This window comes from Leucopleurus acutus (assembly GCF_964270905.1).
Source record: "Leucopleurus acutus genome assembly, chromosome: 1".
In the NCBI taxonomy this organism is placed as follows: domain Eukaryota; kingdom Metazoa; phylum Chordata; class Mammalia; order Artiodactyla; family Delphinidae; genus Leucopleurus; species Leucopleurus acutus.
Window position 1 is genome coordinate 45,259,603 of NC_139142.1, and position 17,919 is coordinate 45,277,521.

A 17,919-nucleotide genomic window follows, 5' to 3' on the forward strand; every position below is an offset into this window, starting at 1 on the left:
ATTCCTATTGCCTGTTTTCCTTTCCCAAATTAGTACTTTTAATGCAGCATTTTTTATCTAGTCTAAATGGATGGCTTATTTCACTTTTATTTTAGTTAATGAAGCAGAAACAGAGGCACCAAATCAAGGAAGACCTGCCAAAAAGATAGAAACAAAACCTGACAAGGTAGAGTATAAACATCTGTTTATTTCTAGGTACTTTGAAAATCTCACTACTACTTTCATAAAATTGAAATTAAGCATATAGAACTGCTTCAAGAAGATAACTTACAACATGTGTTAAAATCTCTTGAACCATAAAGAAGCATCAGGAGGATTTACTGTTGTTTTTCAGGTGTCTTATCCTCAGAGTTTTATAGGTAGAGAAAGCATAATTTGATTAACAGGAAATAGAGAAAAGTGATAAAAACACTTTTTTCTGACCGAAACCTTCATGTGGGAACTAGCTAAGAGATAGGATGGAGTAGGGTGAAATGCATTGACTTTGGATTCAGCTAGGCCTGAGTTTGAATATTGTCTCTGCTTCCAATTAGCTATATAACCTTGGACAACTTAGGAATTTGTTTTCCCATCTCCAACCCGTAATACCTACATGGAGTAGTTTTAAGAATTAAATAACCTAACATTTCTGATAGCGTCTACCATAGTACATGGTAGAGTCTTCAAAAAAGAGCCACAATTTTGAGGCCCCAATGCCTTGTTTTATAATCCATGCTACACAGTTCCTTAACCTTAAAAAAGTTAGGGACTTCCCTGGTGGCGCAATGGTTAAGAATCCGCCTGCCACTGCAGGGGACACGGATTCGAGCCCTGGTCCGGGAAGATCCCACATGCTGTGGAGCAACTAAGCCCGTGCACCACAACTACTGAGCCTGAGCTCTAGAGCCCGCGAGCCACAACTACTGAACCTGCATGCCACAACCCATGTGCCTAGAGCCCATGCTTCGCAATAAGAGAAGCCACTGCAATGAGAAACCCATGCACTGCAATGAAGAGTAGTCCCCGCTCACTGCAACTAGAGAAAGACTGTGTGCAGCAATGAACACCCAACGCAGCCAAAAATAAATTTATTTTAAAAGAAAAAAAGTTATGCCAAAGTATAAGAAATGTGGCTAGATTCTTAACTAAAAATTAAAAATCAGAAATGTAAAAACCTCTAAAAATTATGTTTATATGGGTGGGTGAAATCGGTGAAGGTGGTCAAAAGTTATAAACTTCCAGTTACAAAGTGAGTCCTGGGGATTCACTATAAAACATAGTGACTATGGTTAATAATACTGTGTTGTATATTTGAAAGTTGCAAAGAGGGTAGGTCATTAAAGTTCTCATCACAAGAAAAAAAAATTGTAACTTTGTGTAGTGACAGTTGTTCATTAGACTCATCGTCTAGATCATTTTGCAGTATATACAAATATCAAATCATTATGTTGCACACCTGATACTAATATAATGTTATATGTCAGTTATATCTCAGTTTTAAAAAAACCAAATAATTAAATTGACAGAGAAAATAAGCTTCACATTTTATATGGTTAATCTCACTGTGTCGTCACACTGAAAAATATTTTTCTCATGATAAATTTATTTATAATCAAGGTGATTTTAAAAGAGGATTTGGTCCTTGACAATAGTAGTCATCCAATAAACATTGGATTTCTGATTCTCAACCATTGTAATTATCAACATAATTTAAATAAAAAGGTAGGTGTTTGTTAGGTGGGTAATTTTTCCACCTTAGTTTTCATATATTTAATTTTAATACTTAAAACCTATTATTTAGTCCTTTTAATGAGGATTGGTTCTGTGTCTCTCTGGATCATGACAGTGATTTAGTTAGCTGACTACTGATTCCATATTTACATTTAATTGTATTTATTTTTTTCTCCTAAATTATGCACAAGGGACACATATCTCAACTTTCATATTTTCAGGCCTGTAAAAATTGGTTTGAATATATCCCCAGAAGAGAAATTCTTACTCCATTCTGTTTCCTCCCATCTAGGCCATTTCTTTTAAAGTTGATAGTGAAGAAAGTACTTTGGATTCACAAACCAGTACAACAATTGGAATGGATCCAGATGGTGTCTTATCAAAAATGGAAAATTTATCTAAGACAAATAGTGCAAAAATGAGGGGGAAGAATTCCTTTGCACCTAAAGATTTTATGTTTCAACCACTAGATGGTCTGAAGACCTATCAAGTAACACCTATGACTCCCAGAAGTGCCAGTGCTTTCTTGACACCCAGTTATACCTGGACCCCTTTAAACACAGAAGTGTAAGAATTTAATGTTAATAATGAATTCCTTGCTAAGATGGTTAACAAATGCCTTTCTTAGATTTGTCCTGTGCTTTTTAAAAGTTAATATTTAGTTAGTAAATTATATTAATTATAAATCATGAAACTTTGGTCTTTTAAAAAAATTCTTCAGAAGGCTACAGTAATGTATTTGACAGTTTTGGTATTTCCTATACATTGTTCTTATCATTATTTTCATGGTACACTTTGTGGTTTTTTGCTTTTTATAAGTGTCTTTATTATAATACTTAGAAATAAATGTTTAGAAGGTAGAAATTTCTATAGTACTGTAGTTCAGACATGGTTTGGGTTTTTTTTGTTTGTTTTTTTGCCGAGTATTACTTTAGAAAAACTACTTCTAAAGCCAAAGATAATTAACTTGCAAAGTGGGGGGAAAATCATTTGGAATCATTAAGAGAAACAGCGAGGTTGTTTTGCAAAGACTGGCTGGCGGCAAATTTACTAGAAACTGCTCGGCAGCATCCAAGACTATGAGTGCTTATGTTCCGTGAGGAGATCTTCACAGTCTTTGGATCTCATTATAATTGGTAAAGATGGACATTCCACTATAGGTGTTTAAATTTTTCCCCTCCAGAAAGACACATTAAAAAAAAATAGAAACATATTTCTATTAAATCCCAGGTTTTTAAAAAGTAACATCATTTTGAAATCTTTCAGTTAGATATAGGAGGCTTATGTTTCATAAAGTATTTTTTTGCTATTGTTTTTAGTGATAAGACTGTAGCAACAAAAGAAATCTTGGCACAAAAATGTAAAACTTTCTCTGCCAAGACAGTAGTACATCAAGATTCAAGTAAACTACAATGTCCTTTGGGTTCTCTAACAGTTTGGAATAAAGGTATTGTATTTTAATTAATTTTTTACTTGCTTTTCTGGATTGTGATTTATCAGACATTTGTTTAGAGCCCTTTTCAACATATAGTTCAGGGATGTGATCTCAGGGTCAGGAGAGATGGGAAAACATGGGGAAAGATATCTGGAGAGAGAAAGAGTTGGAATAAGGAATACAGACTGAGAAGATGGGGGGAAATAAATGTAAATTTGAGGAGATGAATATAAGGAGACACTTTAGAGGATATGTGGTGAATGAAATCATTGAGGCAGAAATAAAATTTTAAAATTCAACACTGAAAAAAATTAAAGGATTTTTAAAAAATTTGTCTTGTGGGGGATGTCATTTTATGAGTTGCTGCTTTGAAATTTATATGTAATATTTTCTTTATAGAACATGTTTTAAATAAAAATGAAACTACTAATAAAAATTCAGATGGCCTTTCAATAAAAGAAGAAGTCCCATCACTTGAAGTAAATCAAGATCAGATATCTCAGCCACAGCATGATGTGCCATATTTCAGGTTTGTCCATTTGTTCCTAGTGTAAGAATTTTGTATCAATGTCTGGACATTTAAAACCAAAATTATACTATTTTTAACCTGAATATAATAGATGAGTTGGGGGAAATTGAATTTTGGTGATTTTCATTTATCTTTTAAATTTTAATGATTTCTTTTCAGTAACTAGTACATTCATGTGGTTCCTAATTCAAAAGGTAGAAAAAGGTACAAGTGAGAAGTCTTTTTCCCAACTCTGCCTCCCAGGGGATAGTTTGAACCTTCCACGGAGGCAAGTGTTACTCATTTCTTGTGAATATTTCCAGAGGTAGATAATGCATATGTAAACTAACATAAACATATATATATATATATATATATATATATTTTTTTTAATATTGTTTCATTTAATGTTAAATGTAGTAGACATTCCATTTTAGTACTTAAAGAGCTTTCTCATGTTGTTTTATGTGTGTGTGTGTGTGTGTGTGTGTGTGTGTGTGTGTGTGTTCTTAATGGCCACATAGTATCCAATAATATGGATATACCATAATTTACTTAATAGGTCCCTGTTGGTGGTTATTTACATTGGGTTCAGTCTCTTACTATTACAATCAAGGCTGCCAACAACAAACTTGTATTATGTTTCAATTTTCTCATGTACAAGTATATAAGGACCTCAATTTACATTCCCCCCAGCAAGGTATGGGAGTTCCTATTTTCTCATACCTTTTTTTTTTCCTCCACAAAGAACTAAATTAAAGTTTACTTTATAAAAGAAGGATAATGGGAGATGGTAGGAGGCTCTTTGGCCCACCAAATTATGAGATAGGATTATGTTTCTCTAACTGAATTGAAAATTAACATCCTGTTTGGGGAACTTCAACATGTCACCTAAATGCCTTGGAAGCATATCAGAGGCCTGCATTTCGAGAAAGGCCTTAACATTCCACATCACACAGAAAATGATTACATTCTGTTATCTTTGAGTGAATATAGCAAGAAAATTCCCATACCTTTTCCAATACAATGTTAACAATTTTTGAGCTTTACCAATCAAACAGATAAAAAATATTAGCTTTCTCTAGTTTATTTTATTTATTTATTTATTTTTTATTTATTTATTTATTTTGGCTGCACTGTGTGGTGTATGAGATCTTAGTTCTCCGACCGGGGATCGAACCTGTGCCCCCTGCAGTGAACGCTTGGAGTCCTAACCGCTGGACCGCCAGGGAATTCCCCTTACTCTAGTTCTACTATCCATTCTTTCTATTATGAATGAGTATCTTTTGATATTTTGGGGAACCACTTCAATTGTTTTTAGAGCATAATGTTTTAGAATTATAAGGTCTTTCAGAGATTAGCTAATCCACTGTGTTGTTCAACTGAGACATTGAGATGATAAACAATTTATCCAACTAAATAATGTCAGATCCAAGCCAGGTCTCTTTCTCATTAATTAAGCTGTTCCCTGTTGCCACTGGACATAGGCAGCTAAATTATTCTTCTAAGAAAAACTATCCTCAGTTTTCCTGCTTGGATGTTTTTGTAAAGAAACAGTTTAAATTTTTAAGCCAGGGTTTCTTTTTTTTTTATAAATTTATTTTATTTTTTAAATTTATTTTTGGCTGTGTTGGGTCTTCGTTGCTGCGTGTGGGCTTTCTCTAGCTGTGGCGAGTGGGGGCTACTCTTCGTTGTGGTGCATGGGCTCCTCATTGCGGTAGCTTCTCTTGTTGTGGAGCACAGGCTCTAGGTGTGTGGGCTTCAGTAGTTGTGGCTCGCAGGCTCAGTAGTTGTGGCTCACGGGCTCTAGAGCACAGGCTCAGTAGTTCTGGGGCATGGGCTTAGTTGCTCTGTGGCATGTGGGATCTTCCCGGACCAGGGCTCGAACCCGTGTGTCCTGCATTGGCAGGCAGATTCTTAACCACTGCGCCACCAGGGAAGCCCGAGCCTGGGTTTCTTAACCTTGGCACTACTGACATTTTAGACTGGATAATTCTTGTTGTGGGGTCTGTCCCCTGCATTGCAGGACGTTTTGTAGCATCCCTGGCCAGTAGCACTCCTCCAGTTCGTGACAATCAAAAATGCTTCTAGATATTGCCAAATACTCCCTGGTAGGAAAAATTGACCCAGTTGAGAACCACTGCCTTTGGACAAGCAAAGCCTAATAGAATATTTAAGGCCCTATCACTGTAATTTGAGACTTACAGTAATTTGAGACTTAACAGTTTTTAGCTTCATCTTACTCTTGGCGATTGAATTCGCCTTAGTTTCATGGAAAATAACAGAACTAAGGAATGTCTGATTCTTTCTGCTTAGCCACTGAAAAATAAGAACAGAAAAGACTAGAAATATTAGCTTGAAAAATGGGCTCTTGGCATTAACCATCCACTTAAGTTTTAGGTGTGGAAGGATAGACATACATAGAATATCAAATTGTATTTATGGATTTTAACATATCACATTTCATAAAATAATTAAGCATCAGCTCTGGGAAGTTAATGTTGTATAATTGTCATAGTGCTAATGTATGTCATCATTTTAGAAATACTCTCCAGTCAGAAACTGAGAAGTTAACTTCACACTGCCTTGAGTGGGACAGAAAGCTTGAATTGGACATTCCAGATGACGGTGAGGGAACATTTATATGTTTTTATGTCTTACCTTTATTTTTTTTAATATGGTTACATTTATTTGAAACACAAAAATCCAGTGTTGTCCAACTTTATAATTTCATTGTTATTCAAAATAGCAAGAATTTTTCATATCTCACATATGTTCACTAATATCTCTGTGCTAAAATGGTACCTGACTTAAAAGATATAAGTAGTTAGAATATTGACTATGATTCCTGAGAGTTAGACATTTGCCTATTTTATTATTAGATTTTTTTACTGTGACTTTATGAATGACAGCTATAGCTGGTATTGCTTAATTATACAAAAATATTTTCTGAACAAAAATTACCTAAATCAATATGAAATCAAATCAAAATCAATCAAGTTTTCTGAAAAGTTCCAACCTTACCTATTCAGGAAAGCTATTTAGAAAAAAGTCGTTTGTGTACTGCCACATCAGTCCTTAGATACTGATGTGCAGTGAGTTGTTTGACGTTGAATTCTTATAAAATACAAGGAGAGGTAGAATGCTCTTTACTGTGTAGCAATATGTATGAGAATGTATATTGATAATTTTTAGCAGGAATTGAAGCAGATAGTAAATGCTCAATATTTGTATGACAAAGTTTTGTAGTAGATATTTTTTGTTTTGTTTTAAAGTAAGAATTTGATGCTGTAACTGTAGGATATTTGGAATGAGGTCGTCTTATCAGCTGGTTGGCTTGCAGTAAAGGTCCTGTCTTGTCCTTTAACTTTTAGAAACCTCATATTTCTTTTAGCTAAAGATCTTATTCGCACAGCAGTTGGTCAAACAAGACTCCTTATGAAAGAAAGGTTCAAACAGTTTGAAGGACTGGTGGACAATTGTGAATATAAACGAGGTGAAAAGGAAACTACCTGTACAGATCTGGATGGATTTTGGGATATGCTTAGTTTTCAGGTATGTGGTCAAGTATTTTGAATATGTTAACTTTGAGTCTGTTTTCTTGTTTTTTTGGTTTTTTTGAAAATGAGGTAACAGTAGTATAAAAGGGTTAGTATTAGCTACTTATGTGCCTGTAATATTAGTTATGTATTTCTTTATTTATTTGTGGCTGCATTGGGTCTTCGTTGCTGAGCGTGGGCTTTCTCTAGTTGTGGCGAGCGGGGGCTTCTCTTGTTGTGGAGCATGGGCTCTAGGTGTGCAGGCTTCAGTAGTTGTGGCACGTGGGCTTCAGTAGTTGTGGCACGCGGGCTTCAGTAGTTGTGGCTCACGGGCTTCAGAAGCTATTTCTCGTGGGCTCTAGAGCACAGGCTCAGTAGTTGTGGCACACAGGCTTAGTTGCTCCGCAGCATGTGGTATCTTCCCCGACCAGGGCTCGAACCTGTGTCCCCTGCATTGGCAGGCGGATTCTTAACCACTGCTCCAACAGGGAAGTCCCTGTGCCTGTAATATTAAATGAGATATTAGCACCTTAATAAACTGTAATGTGCTATCTAAATTTTTATTTTATTTATTTATTTGTTTATTTGACTACGTCGGGTCTTAGTTGCAGCACATGGGATCTCCGTTGTGGCATGCGGGGTCTTTTAGTTGCGGCATTCGGGAATCTTTTAGTTGTGACATGCGGGATCTTTAGTTGCAGCACGTGAACTCTTAGTTGCGGCATGTGGGATCTAGTTTCCTGACCAGGGATCGAACCCAGGCCCCCTGCATTGGGAGTGCAGAGTCTTAGCCACTGGACCACCAGGGAAGTCCCAAGTGCTGTCTAAATTTGATGACTGATTTCTTCTCCTCCCCTATATTGTCAGTATGATTTCTATTTGAGTTGGAAACTGAGATTATATTCAACTGTTGAATAATCTGTAATGATTCTACATGTGAGAAGATGAGTAAATCTAGTCTTTAGTAGTTCCGTTCATCCAGCAGTTACTGAATTCCTACCGTGTGCCAGACATTGTACTAGGAGTTGATAAAATAAGGCACATTCTCGGCCCCAAAGGAGTTTGTAGTTTGATTAGTGAGTTAGACAAAATATATAATTCCAATCTAATGTAAAAAAGTGCTATGAGGGCTTCCCTGGTGGCGCAGTGGTTGAGAGTCTGCCTGCCGATGCAGGGGACGTGGGTTCGTGCCCCGGTCCGGGAAGATCCCGCGTGCCGCGGAGCGGCTGGGCCCGTGAGCCATGGCCGCTGAGCCTGCACGTCTGGAGCCTGTGCTCCGCAACGGGAGAGGCCACAGCAGTGAGAGGCCCGCGTACCGAATTAAAAAAAAAAAAAAAAAAAAGTGCTATGAGAGAGGGAATCACTAGGAAGATCAGTAAAGGCATGGGAGGAGATGATACTTTGTAGCTTTTTGAGCATATTTTAGAAATAAGCATATAAATTACTATTTCAGGAACCTATAGTCAACAACTATTAGACATTTCAAGAAAGCCTCAAACCTGAAAGAAAGAAGCCAAAGCAAAAGTAAGAAGAAGGGTATTTGGATGGAGGAAGTGGACCAATCTAGGAAGTATAGTATCCAAATAATAGGAATTCCAGAAAAGGAGTACTGAAAAAATAGAAAATCATCAATGAAATGGTTTAAAAATTTTCCCCAGTACTGCAGGACATGAGTTCCAGATTGAAGGAGCCCACTGAGTGCCTGTCACTATGAATCAGGTGTAGACCCACACCAACGTATGCCATTAAGTATAACTGTACAACTCTTGGGATGAAGAGAAAACTGTAGAAGCTTCCAGAGAGATAACAAGTTTCATACAAAGGGTCAAGGATCACAGTAGCCTTGGAGTTCTCAACTGCAACATTTAAAGCTGGGAGAACAATGCTCTCAAACTTCTGAGGGAAATAACTTCCAACCTGGAGCTCTGTAGCCAACCAATCAAGTGTGAGGGTGGAAGGGCATTTTCCAAACACACACAGTCTCAGATTTTACCTCCCAAGCACTCTTTCTTAGCAAGCTAAGTGAGAAAGTACCTCACAAAAATGAGGGAGTAAGCCAAGAATGGAGGAGGAGGTGGGTTGGATCCCCAGCAAGGGGCCAAGAGAATTGAGGCTGAGGGGAGACAAGAATGTGTGAAGCATGCTTAGGAAGCAGCACTTCCTGATCAGCACAAGGGGACCAGGGGCTCTACCAGACCTGTCTCTGGAAAGCTGAACTGAGTAAAATACCTGATTTGTTTTTTTATTAAGAGGAGATTTAATGCATTCTTTTTTTTTCTTTTCTATTTTTAAATTTTATTTTATTTATTTATTTTTGACTGCGTTGGGTCTTTGTTGCTACGCGTGGGCTTCCTCTAGTTGTGGCGAGCAGGGGCTACTCTGTTGCAGTGCGTGGGCTTCTCACTGCGGTGGCTTCTCTTGTTGCGGAGCACGGGCTCTAGGCGCATGGGCTTCAGTAGTTGTGGCACGTGGGTTCAGTAGTTGTGGCTCTAGGACTCTAGAGCACAGGCTCAGTAGCTGTAGCGCACGGGCTTAGTTGCTCCGCGGCATGTGGGATCTTCCCGGGCCAGGGGTCGAACCCGTGTCCCCTGCATTGGCAGGCCGATTCTTAACCACTGCGCCACCAGGGAAGTCCTTAAGAGGAGATTTATACTTACTGTGCAGAGTTTAGACTGAATCGATGATAGACACATGAACAACTAAGCAAACAAAAAGCAAAACAATTATTACGTCTAGAGAAAAGTGAGTAAGGGAACATAATAGTCTCAATAACTTTATGGCCCAGATGTGAATAGTGTTTATGTAGTCATAATATCAGCATTACTTTGTGAGCAGTTTTTATACATTTACCAGTTTTCATATTGATGAGTTGGTTAACTAGTATCCTTTGATGGTGGTCAATTAATTCTGTGTTTCTTACTATCATTGTTAATTTATGGATTTAAAGATATTTGATGTGTTTTCATTATTTACAGTTACTGTCTTTACTGATGCTCGTTTCTCAGCTTTGGCCAATGACAGCCTCTTCAAACTGGCTGCTGGGGCCTTTTTTTTTTTTTTAAGAGTTGTATTGAAGTACAATCTGTGTATCATAAAATTAGCCTGTTTTAAATACCGTATGCTAACACATATATATGGAATCTAAAAAAAAAGAAAATGGTTCTGAAGAACCCAGAGGCAGGACAGGAATAAAGACGCAGACATTGAGAATGGATTTGAGGACACGGGGAGGGGGAAGGGTAGGCTGGGACGAAGTGAGAGAGTGGCAAGGACATATATACACTACCAAAGGTAAAATAGATAGCTAGTGGGAAGCAGCCACATAGCACAGGGAGATCAGCTCTGTGCTTTGGGACCACCTAGAGGGGTGGGATAGGGAGGGTGGGAGGGAGGGAGATGCAAGAGGGAGGAGATATGGGGATATAGGTATACATGTAGCTGATTCACGTTGTTATACAGCAGAAACTAACACAACATTGTAAAGCAATTATACTCCAATAAAGATGTTAAAAAAAAAATTTGCCTGTGTTAAGTGTACAATTCAGTGACTGTCAGTAAATTTACAGAGTTGCACACCGTGACCGTAATCCAAATTTAGAACATTTTTAGCACCACAAAAGGATCCGTCCTGCCTATTTGCAAGTCAATCCCCATTCTCACTCCTAGCTCCAGGCATCACTAATCTTCTTGCTGTCTTTGTAGATTTGCCTTTTCTTGGCATTTCACATTATGTAGAATAATACAATATGTGGTCTTTTGTATGTGACTTCTTTCACTTAGCATGATGTTTTTGAGGTTCATCCATGTTGTAGCTTGTATCTATATTTATCAATTGATGGACATTTATATTGTTTCTACTCTTTGGTGATTATGAATAGTCTTCTATGAATATTCATATACAAATATCAATGTGGATATATATTGTCATTTCTCTCGGGTAGATACCTAGATTTTGCTGGATCATGTAGTAAATTTATGTTTAACTTTTTAAGAAAGTGCCAAACAGTTTTCCAAAGTGATTACTCCATTTTACGTCTCCACCAACAATGTGTGCTCCTGTTTCACCACATCCATACTTGTTATTGTCTGTCTTTTTTAATACAGCCATCCTAGTGGGTGAGAAGTGTCTCTATAGTTTTGATAATGATGTTAAGCATCTTTTCATGTGCTTATTAGCCATTCATATGTCTTTTTTGGCAAAATGTCTAGTAAAATCTTTTGCCCATTTTTAAATTGGTTTGCCTTTATTACTGAGTGGTGTTTTTCATATATCCTGGATACAAGTCCTTTATCAGAAATATTATTTGCAAATATTTTCTCCCAATTTGTGGCTTCTGTTATAATTTCTTAATGATGTCTTTTGCAGTATAAATGTTTCTGATTTTTGTATTTTTTGGCCACACTGCACGGCATGCAGGATCTTGGTTCCCTGACTAGGGACTGAACCCGTGCCCCTAAATTGGGAGCGCAGAGTCTTAACCACTGGACCACTGGGGAAGTCCCAAATGTTTTTGATTTTGATGAAGTTCAATTTATCAACTTTATTCTTTTATGTTGTGTACATGTCTAAGAACTCTTTTTGCCTAACCACAGGTCACAAAGATTTTCTCTTATGTTTTCTTCTAAAAGTGTTATAGTTTCAGCTCTTACAGTTAGGTCTGTGATCCATTTGTAGTTCGTTTTTCTGTATGGTGTAGGTAAGAGTCTAAATTCATCTTTTTTCTTGAGGATATCCAATTTTCCCAGTACTGTTTCTTGAAAAGATTGTCTTTTCCTCATTGAATTACAGTGGCAACTTGTTGAAAATCAGTGATCATAAATGTAATCCTGAGTCGTTTTGACATTTAAATTTTTTTTTTTTGAGAGAGAGATTGAGAATACATATGAATATAAATGCATAGTAAGGGGACTTGAAGCAAGTTTACCAAACTGTTGACAGTGGTTACCTCGTTGGAGGAGATTGGAAATACCAGAAGGATGGGGATATTATTTGAATCTTTTAAAATGAGATTGTGTGAAGAGAATGAGAAGGCATGCCACAGACTGGGAAATGAATATTTATAAAAGATGTATCTGATATTTGATATAAACATCTGTATCAAAATATACAAAGAACCATTCAAACAACCTGATTTTTAAATGGAGAAAAGACCTGGTCAGACCCTTCACCAAAGAAGATACACAGATGGCAAGTAAGCATATGACAAGATAAGGCTCAACATTGTAGATCATTAAGGAATTGCCAATTAAAACTACAATAAGCTACCACTGGATGCCTATTAGAATGGCAAAAATCCAAACCACTGACAACACCAAATGCTGGTGAATATAGAGAGCAGCAGGAACTCTGATTCATTGCTGGTGGTACATTGCAAAATGGTACAGCCACTTTGGAAGACAGTTTGACAGTTTTTTACAAAACTAAACATGCTCTTATCATACAATCCAGCAATCACAGTCCTTGGTATTTTCCCAAATGGTTGAAAACATATGTGTACACCGGTGTTTATAGCATCTTTATTTATAATTGCCAAAACTTGGAAGCAACCAAGATGTCCTGTAAACAAAGAGAGAGAGATTGTATTCATATTGTGTAATTTAGGAAACAAAAACATTTAGGATATCTCTCCTACCATTTTAGTGATCAAAAATAATTTAGGAGAGTTATCCATATATGGCATTCTTTTTTTTTTTGCGGTACGCAGGCCTCTCCCTGCTGTGGCCTCCCCTGTTGCAGAGCACAGGCTCCGGATGCACAGGCTCAGTAGCCATGGCTCACAGGCCTAGCCGCTCCGCGGCATGCGGGATCTTCCCGGACCGGGGCACGAACCCGTGTCCCCTGCATCGGCAGGCAGACTCTCAACCACTGTGGCACCAGGGAAGCCCCCATATATGACATTCTTTGTGTAGATTTTGAAGGTTTGTAAGACCAAAAAGAACAATGAACAATTTTACTATAAGAGTTTTTCACTTGAATACTAAATTCAGGGTGATTTAGTCTAACTTTATGTTGCCATTCTCAATTTTTTTGAAGCTTCAGTTTATTAGTTTGTAATTTTAATGTGGTTAGCATTAATCTGATAAACTTGTGCTTTATTTATTAATAGATAGAAGACGTAAATCAAAAATTCAACAATCTGACCAAACTTGAGGAATCTGGGTGGCAAAACAATAACAATACAAGCAAAAAAGTTTTTCGGGTAAGTTTGTGGGTTTCTAATATAGACTCTTCTACTCTTAATAATTTTTATTTTCAAGCTTTATAAACACTTAGCTTCAGATTTTTTATCATTTTTTAAAATAAGTTTCATATATTGCTTACAATGTGCTGATTGTCTTTGAAGAAAGAAAGGAAATGAGCAATGCAAAATTCAGGATGGTTATTTCCGGAGGGAGGAAGGATAGGGGCTATGATTGAATTGGGGCTGTGATTGATTGAGAGCTTCTGAGTTGCTACATGTGTGTGTTTGTTTTATTCTTTAAATTGTGTTTATACATTTTTTTGGTAATAATAATGGTAGAATTAGATAATTTATATAATGCTTAGTATGTGACAAATGTTGTTCCAAATACTTTACATGTTTTAACTCATTTAATCCTCAACAATCCTCCTGAGGTGGGTACTGTTATCCCCATTTTACAGTTGAGGAATATGAGGCCCAGAAAGATTAAGTTACTTGGCAAGGTGGAGCCGGGTTTCAGGCCAGACTTTCTCATTCCAGAATTCCTATTCTTATCCAGTAGGCTGTGCTTTTGTGTGATATATTTCAAAATGAAAGATTTTTTGGGTTTTTTTGGCCATGCCGAGTGGCTTGCGGGATCTTAGCTCCCCGACCACAGATCGAACCTGGGCGCCCTGCAATGTAAACGCAGAGTCCTAACCACTGGACCACCACAGACGTCCTGAAATAATTTTTTAAATAGAAAAGAAAGAGGAACAATGGCTCTTTAGAATGTCTGTCTTCTTCCCTATACTTTGTCTTGTAAAATTTCCTATTACTTTATCATGATAGCTTCCATTCTTATCTATTTGTAGAATTTTTTCTAGTAATGTTTTAAACTCAGAGTTTTTGATTCAGATGAATGCTTCTCAAACCACAGTAGAGCATTGCCAGTTTTCCTTTTAGATTTTAGAAAAATGTCTGTGGTTATAAAATCAGGTTTCTAGATTGGTACTTTATCATGCTATGTAATCCATAGCAAAACTGTTTTAAATTCTTAGGAGTTTAAGCTGTTAGAGTATTAAAGAAACATTTTAATAAAATTATTTTACTAATTGTTATGACAAAGACTCAAAGGACATTGACAAAATTGATTGAATGAGTTTTAAATCTACTAAACAATGAAGGATGCTTGAACATTTTGAAGCTACTGTGGATATTTCTTATTGAGTACTTAGTCCTGGAAACATTAATATCATCAGTGATGCAGATAATGGCTGTATCAGTACAGCAGTATATCAGAGCCTTGTAATTCTGCCCCTTGTCACCAGGTGTCTCTCTCCTCCTACTTTATTTATAGGCTACTGTTAAGATATTGGACAAATAAAATAAAATTTATCTTTTACCTATACTTTGTTACCATTCCCTTCTACCTCCTATTCATTGCCTCTCATTCCATCACTTATCCTGTTTTCATCTTTCGCTCTTTTTTCCATCAGTTTTTAGATATGTTTAAGGGTCTCATCTCTGTTTACATTAGGAAAAAGCAAAACAACAACAGCTAAACCTGTGAGGTCCACATCTCTTACAGTTATCTGTACCTCTCCTTCCCCCATTCCCATTTCTTTCTTCCCAGTCACAGACAAGCTTCCTGAAAAAGTTGTCTATACTCTGTCTTTATTATTTTGATTCCCACTTACCTTTCCAACTCACTGCAATTCAGCTTCACCCCCTCTATGCTTCCAGAACAGTTATAACCAAGGTTATTGATCCACTAATTGCTGCAGTTATTAGGTACTTAATTATAAAATCTACTCCCTCTGCAGTATTAAATACAGTCTACTCCCTCTTTCTTGAAATTATTTTATACTGATTTTCCTCCTACCTCTGTCCCTTCTTATCAGTCATGTTTGCAAGTTTCTTTCCATTTATCCCTTAAGTGTTTGTGATACTCCAGTTCCTACCTCAACTCTCTTCTCTCCTTCCATATTCTTCATGCGCAATCTTACCCACTCGGCGATGATTCCCGAATCTGTATTTCAAACCACTCTTACTGCTGACACAGTAATACTTTAAAATCTGTGTATCCCAAACTGAAATCATCTTCACACACATCGATGTTTCCCTGTCTCAGAGAATGGTATTATCATCCCTCCAGGCATCCAAGATAGAAACCTGGCTATCTTCTGTGGTCCTTTCCTTTCTGTATTTCACCACCTTCATTCCACCTATCTAAAAGATTGCTAAGTCCTCTCAATTCTTCCTCATATCCCCTGAATCTGTTTACTTTTTTCCATTTTTCCCTCCGTAATCTAACCACTAGCATCTTTTTCCAGTATCACTGAAGTAATCGCCTTCCTAACTGGCTTGTAACCCTCCAATCCATTCTCCAGGCTGGACACAGAGTGACTTTTCCAGAACGCAAATTTGATAATGTTAACCTCCTGATTAAAAATCATCAGTAACCTCTATTACTTTGTCCTCTGTGTAAATGTAGCTCCTCAAAATGGTTACATGTGAGGGATCATAATTAGCTGTTACTTACCTCTTGCCAACTCCTCTGTGCTTTCTTTCATTTCTGGTTTTGCAAACATGCTATTCTCTCTACTTAGCCCTTTCCTCATCCCATCTTGTAGCCCATCTAGCTGTGATTTCAGCTCAGGTGCTACTTCCTATAAGCCTTCTTGGTGCCTCTGAAGGTTGATTAATTGATAAATTCAGCCCTCTGAATTTATTTCTAACACGACATTTATTCTTCTCAGTGTCCTTATCTAGCTCTTCCACTGTGAAGCTGAGAACTCCTTGAGGGCAGGAACTTTGTCCTTTACCTTTTGACCCCCAGCATTTTATTTATTTATTTATTAAAAATTTATTATTTTTAAATTTTTGCCTGCTTTGGGTCTTTGTTACTGCATGTGGACTTTCTCTAGTTGTAGCAAGCGGGGCCTCTCTTCGTTGCGGCGCGCAGGCTTCTCATTGTGGTGGCTTCTCTTATTGTGGGGCACGGGCTCTAGGCACTCAGGCTTCAGTAGTTGCAGCACTCGGACTCAGTAGTTGTAGCCCATGGGCTTTGGAGCAGACTCAGTAGCTGTGGTACACGAGTTTAGTTGCTCCGTGGCATGAGAGATCTTCCTGGACCAGGGGTTAAACCTGTGTCCCCTGTATTGGCAAGCGGATTCTTAACCACTGCGCCACCAGGGAAGTCCAACCCCCCCCCCCCCCCCAACAAGCATTTTAGCACGTATTAGGAGCTTGGTAAGTATATGATGAATGTGTTGAGTATTTCATGTATGCCTTATTTGTTTTTCTTATAAGATGGTAATGAATCCCTTTAATAAGTCATAATTTCTCTTCACAGAAAAAAGTTGTCTCAGGTATAGTGAGTAAACCCAAACAGGATGATGGTGGAAGAATTGCAGCTAGAAATCGCCTAGCTGCCATAAAAAATGCAGTGAGAGAGAGAATTAAGCAGAAAGAACATGCTGAGGCAGCAGCCTCTGCAATGCCAAAGGAAGTGGATAAAATAGTGTTTGATGCTGGATTTTTCAGAATTGAAAGTCCCGTTAAATCATTCTCAGGTTAGTTTTTCTGCTGAGACTACTAAACGGAAATATTTGGGTTGGATGGGAGCTTGTGTAAGAGGTGAAAAATAGTTTTCACATGAAGATTTATGTGTTTTCTGTGATTTCTGAGAAATAGCTTATGGAAGGTGGGTTTGGTTTAATTTTCATTTGGAGTAAAAATTTTCCTCCTATCTTTTTTTTTTTTTTTTTGTGGTACACGGGCCTCTCACTGTTGTGGCCTCTCCCGTTGTGGAGCACAGGCTCCGGACGCGCAGGCTCAGCGGCCATGGCTCATGGGCCCAGCTGCTCCAGGGCATGTGGGATCTTCCCGGACCGGGGCACGAACCCGTGTCCCCTGCATCGGCAGGTGGACTCTCAACCACTGCGCCACCAGGGAAGCCCCTCCTATTATCTTTTTGAAATACAGTAAATGTACCAATTTCCTTATTTTATTAAAAAAAATTTTTTTTTAATTTATTTATTTGGCTGCACCGGGTCTTAGTTGCGGCATGCGAGCTCTTAGTTGCGGCATGTGGGATCTAGTTCCCTGATCAGGGATCGAACCTGGGCCCCCTGCATTGGGAGCGCGGAGTCTTAGCCACTGAACCACCAGGGAAGTCCCCCATTTTCCTAATTTTAAAATATTGCAGTGTAACCAGCTTTTACTACTTCAGGAAACCATTCTTTCTTATGATTTTCTAACTCTGGTTGTATTTTTCAATAGCTATTTTCCATAGGCTATCTTTATTAGATTGAATTTATTTACCTAGATTGAAATTATATATAAGCCATATAATGAGAGGTCATAGTTGAGGTAATCTGTTCCTTCAATCTTGGTAGACACTTTTTTTTTTTTTTTTTGCGGTGTGCAGGCCTCTCACTGTTGTGGCCTCTCCCGCTGCGGAGCACAGGCTCCGGACGCGCAGGCTCAGCGGCCATGGCTCATGGGCTCAGCCGCTCCGCGGCATGTGGGATCTTCCCAGACCGGGGCACGAACCCATAT

General features: G+C 37.9%; 1 protein-coding gene across 2 annotated transcripts in view; it reads left to right on the forward strand.

The window, feature by feature from the left end:
* The window catches only part of DLGAP5 (DLG associated protein 5), a gene marked incomplete at both ends in the record, with an annotated part of 38,534 nt that overhangs the window by 11,804 nt on the left and 8,811 nt on the right, over positions 1-17,919 (forward strand). For both annotated transcript variants that reach the window (XM_082848419.1, XM_082848418.1), the window contains 8 exons: positions 96-166; positions 2,003-2,277; positions 3,030-3,157; positions 3,545-3,674; positions 6,196-6,281; positions 7,048-7,208; positions 13,300-13,392; positions 16,712-16,931. In XM_082848419.1, coding sequence (XP_082704545.1) covers positions 96-166; positions 2,003-2,277; positions 3,030-3,157; positions 3,545-3,674; positions 6,196-6,281; positions 7,048-7,208; positions 13,300-13,392; positions 16,712-16,931 — 1,164 coding nt within the window. The remainder of the gene's footprint in view (positions 1-95; positions 167-2,002; positions 2,278-3,029; positions 3,158-3,544; positions 3,675-6,195; positions 6,282-7,047; positions 7,209-13,299; positions 13,393-16,711; positions 16,932-17,919) is intronic.